The sequence below is a fragment of the Prunus dulcis genome, chromosome 8 (genome assembly GCF_902201215.1).
Source record: "Prunus dulcis chromosome 8, ALMONDv2, whole genome shotgun sequence".
Classification (NCBI taxonomy): Eukaryota; Viridiplantae; Streptophyta; class Magnoliopsida; order Rosales; family Rosaceae; genus Prunus; species Prunus dulcis.
Genome location: NC_047657.1, coordinates 2,896,649 through 2,899,689, shown reverse-complemented (window position 1 = coordinate 2,899,689; position 3,041 = coordinate 2,896,649). Strand labels below are relative to the sequence as shown.

At 37.7% G+C, this 3,041-nt stretch overlaps 1 protein-coding gene across 1 annotated transcript; it reads left to right on the top strand.

Moving 5' to 3' along the window:
• The first annotated feature begins 1,114 nt into the window (after positions 1 to 1,114).
• LOC117638078 (citrate-binding protein-like) lies at positions 1,115 to 1,964 on the top strand. The gene is made up of 2 exons (XM_034373168.1): positions 1,115 to 1,414; positions 1,531 to 1,964. Exons 1-2 carry the CDS (start codon positions 1,130 to 1,132, stop codon positions 1,912 to 1,914), a joined length of 669 nt encoding a protein of 222 aa, XP_034229059.1. The 5' UTR covers positions 1,115 to 1,129; the 3' UTR covers positions 1,915 to 1,964.
• The last annotated feature ends 1,077 nt before the right edge of the window (positions 1,965 to 3,041 follow it).

Here is a 3,041-nt window from a genome sequence, read left to right as displayed (position 1 = left end):
GGTTTTGGGCCGAATCACAATTTTGATCCTTGGCTGCCTGAAGAAGAGTTTGGGATTTACTTCTCATGTCACCAAAGAAAGAATATAATGGCAAATCAAAGTTGGCTGATACTGGAAAAACAATGTTATTATAACAACTAATATAAAAACGGAAAATGATTATGAAAAAAAAAAAAGTCCTTCACCAAGACAAAATGTTATAATGGTCCAGCTCCTCCAAAATTGGACAAATCAATCCAAACAGTGACATGAAATAATTTTTATGTCACTATCGGACAGTGACCTGAAAGTTATTCAATGTCACTCTCAGTAAATGACTAAGAGTTTATTTCATGTCACTGTCGGATAGTGTCTAAACCCATTTGTCCAATTTTTTAGGGGTTGGACCATTTTATCTTTGTACCCTCCTATTTGTCCTTTTGTAGTAAAGCCCTATATAATAAGATTGTTTTGTTTTATTGGCTGGAAAAATATACTTGGTGAATTGAATGAAGAAAAGGAAAATGAAACAAGGACCTATGGCAGACTGCTGTGTTGGCATGACCAACTACTCTTGAGTATTTGAGGAGGGAGGGAGGAAGGGGGGAATGCTATTTCTGGATTGAAGGATCCGACAAGGCAATATTCATACGATAAGTTGACGCATATGACAAATAAATAATTATATAAGCACAAACAGCATTATTTAAACTTTAGCTTAATTCTTTTGGATTAGTGGAAGCAAACCCACGTCAAGATTAACAATATCTAATTCACTTCCCTGTTTAATCATGTTACTAATGATATAATATTTGATGGGGGCAAGTTTAACACAAAAAAAGGGATGTTTTCAAGTGGTTAAGAGCATTTACTCCAACACTCGAGGTCCTATGTTCGATTTCCGCTTTCCTCAATATTGCTTCTATTTGGGAAAAAAAAACTAAATGCCTCATGTAATTACCACTCAGTTTAATTGACCACAAAAAGAAAGATATGCACAGAATTTCAACTGGTGGAGTTTGTCATAACCAATAGCACCAAAAGAACAGAAACAAAAGCATGAAAGCAATTATCAAGTTGTTCCTATAAATAGGCTTACCATATTCTAGGTTGGTATCCAACTTCCACAGCCTCAATTTCCATTACTTCCATGTTGCCTTTAAATTGCATTAAAATGAATTCCTTCTTCGGCAAGCTCCTGTGCTTGATCCTATTGATCTTGAAGTACCGCTATATTTGTGCCACTGATCCTACTGATGGATTCACCCTTGTGCCACTAACAGAAGAGAACTTCAAGTTACAGAAACCCTACAACGAACCCCTCGATGATCGTTACAGTGACAAGGATGGAGTTCGAAGTTTCTGGATCTACAACCATGACAAGCCATTCAAAACGGATAGCACAACTAGGCCCCGTTCGGAAGCGCGCATAACGGTACTCTCTCTCTCTCTCTCTCTCTCTCTCTCTCTCTCTCTCTCTCTCTACTTCCCCGTCCCCCCAAACTCCTTCCTATGGCAATAACAAGTTGTCTCGCTCGGGTTTTCTTGCAGGGTCATGACTATTCTTCTGGGATTTGGCAATTCGAAGGCTATGCATTTGTGCCGAGTGGTACTTCTGGGGTTACAATAGTGCAGATCCATGGTGCAGCTGAGGGAGCTACATCTCTACAATTAAGGATGTATGATGGAGATATCAAATACTACAAATACAACGTAGTAGCTACCAATCTCTATGATAAGTGGTTCAGAGTAAACATAATCCACAATGTTGACAAAGGGAAGATAATAGTTTTCATCGATGGTGTCAAAAAGTTTGTGGTGAAAGATCAGGGACCAGGGGACCTGTATTTCAAATGTGGAGTATATGCTGCACCAGAAAACTCGAGCAACTACATGGAATCACGGTGGAAAGAGATCAAACTTTACAAAAAATGATGGGATTTGTAGAATATTTCTATTTACTATAGCTAAAGTATGCTGTTACAGTGTCTATCCATCTATCCATCTATCTGTCTCTTTATTGAAGTACAAAGCTATGGTTTGACTAGAACTATTATAACTGTTTCCCCCTCTTCTATTTCGCTTAAAGTTGAGTGCAAATCATACAGGGTTTAGTAGCACCTTGATAATGTATAAGCTTAAATTGCCTGTGATCTCAGCCTCCAGCTACCAAGTAAACAACTCGTACAATCAATAAATTTCTTATTAAAAAGATGAACAAACTGCAAAAATGTTCTGGAAATCTAAATTTCTAAATGAACTATGTGAGGGTGTGATAGAATTGTTGACTCATATAAGCAGTTTCTAGAATGTCACAAGATTACAGTTCTCCAAGTGATTCAAACAAACTCAATATGTAATGAACTATCCGACATGGTACCGGGTATCTACAAGCAAACATCACTTTGTATATGCCTTCGAACACATTTGTCAATCTGTTACAGGTAATTCTTCAAACCCACAAGTGTGTTTTGTTCTTTCTTTTTCCTTTGGGGAAAGTATGGAAAGCTCAAGAAGTAGAATCAGGAAATTTTCAAGAAATGTACGTGACAAATACTGTTGGAATGTAATCCTGCAGCTGCTTTCTTGAAGCCGAAGTCACCAAGCTCTATTTCTATCATTTTATGTTTATTTTATTTGTGATATAATTAGAACCATTGGATCATAGTCCAGGTGGATTCTCTAGCTTAGATTTGGGATGACAAGTGTAAACACCTCATAGGGTGACAGCTGTAATTCGGTTAGAGAAGAATCTCTCTTCTCTCTCCTCTACCGAGCACACTATGTAAGCCACCTGTTTGTGAAAATGCAATAGAACAGTTCCTTCTCATTTTTCTCTTCTTCTCTGCAAAATCTCCATTTCTCTAAATATTACAAAACCTTCATAAACTAAAATATAAAAACAACCATAGAATTCTAACATGGCCTCAGAGCCAAGTTCGGTTGGTTGCTGGGCGTGAATCTGTGAAAATCGAAAGCTGGTGTTTGGTTGAGCTGAAATCGAGCTCACTCAACATTCCAAGAGGCATATCTGTTTGAATCCGATGTCTAATATGGCAAGG

Bases quoted from the DNA above. Each gene is read 5' to 3' on its own strand.
- LOC117638078 (XM_034373168.1), top strand. From the start codon at position 1,130: ATGTTGCCTTTAAATTGCATTAAAATGAATTCCTTCTTCGGCAAGCTC. The intron at 1,415-1,530 runs GTACTCTCTCTC...GTTTTCTTGCAG, and splicing joins GTTCGGAAGCGCGCATAACG to GGTCATGACTATTCTTCTGG.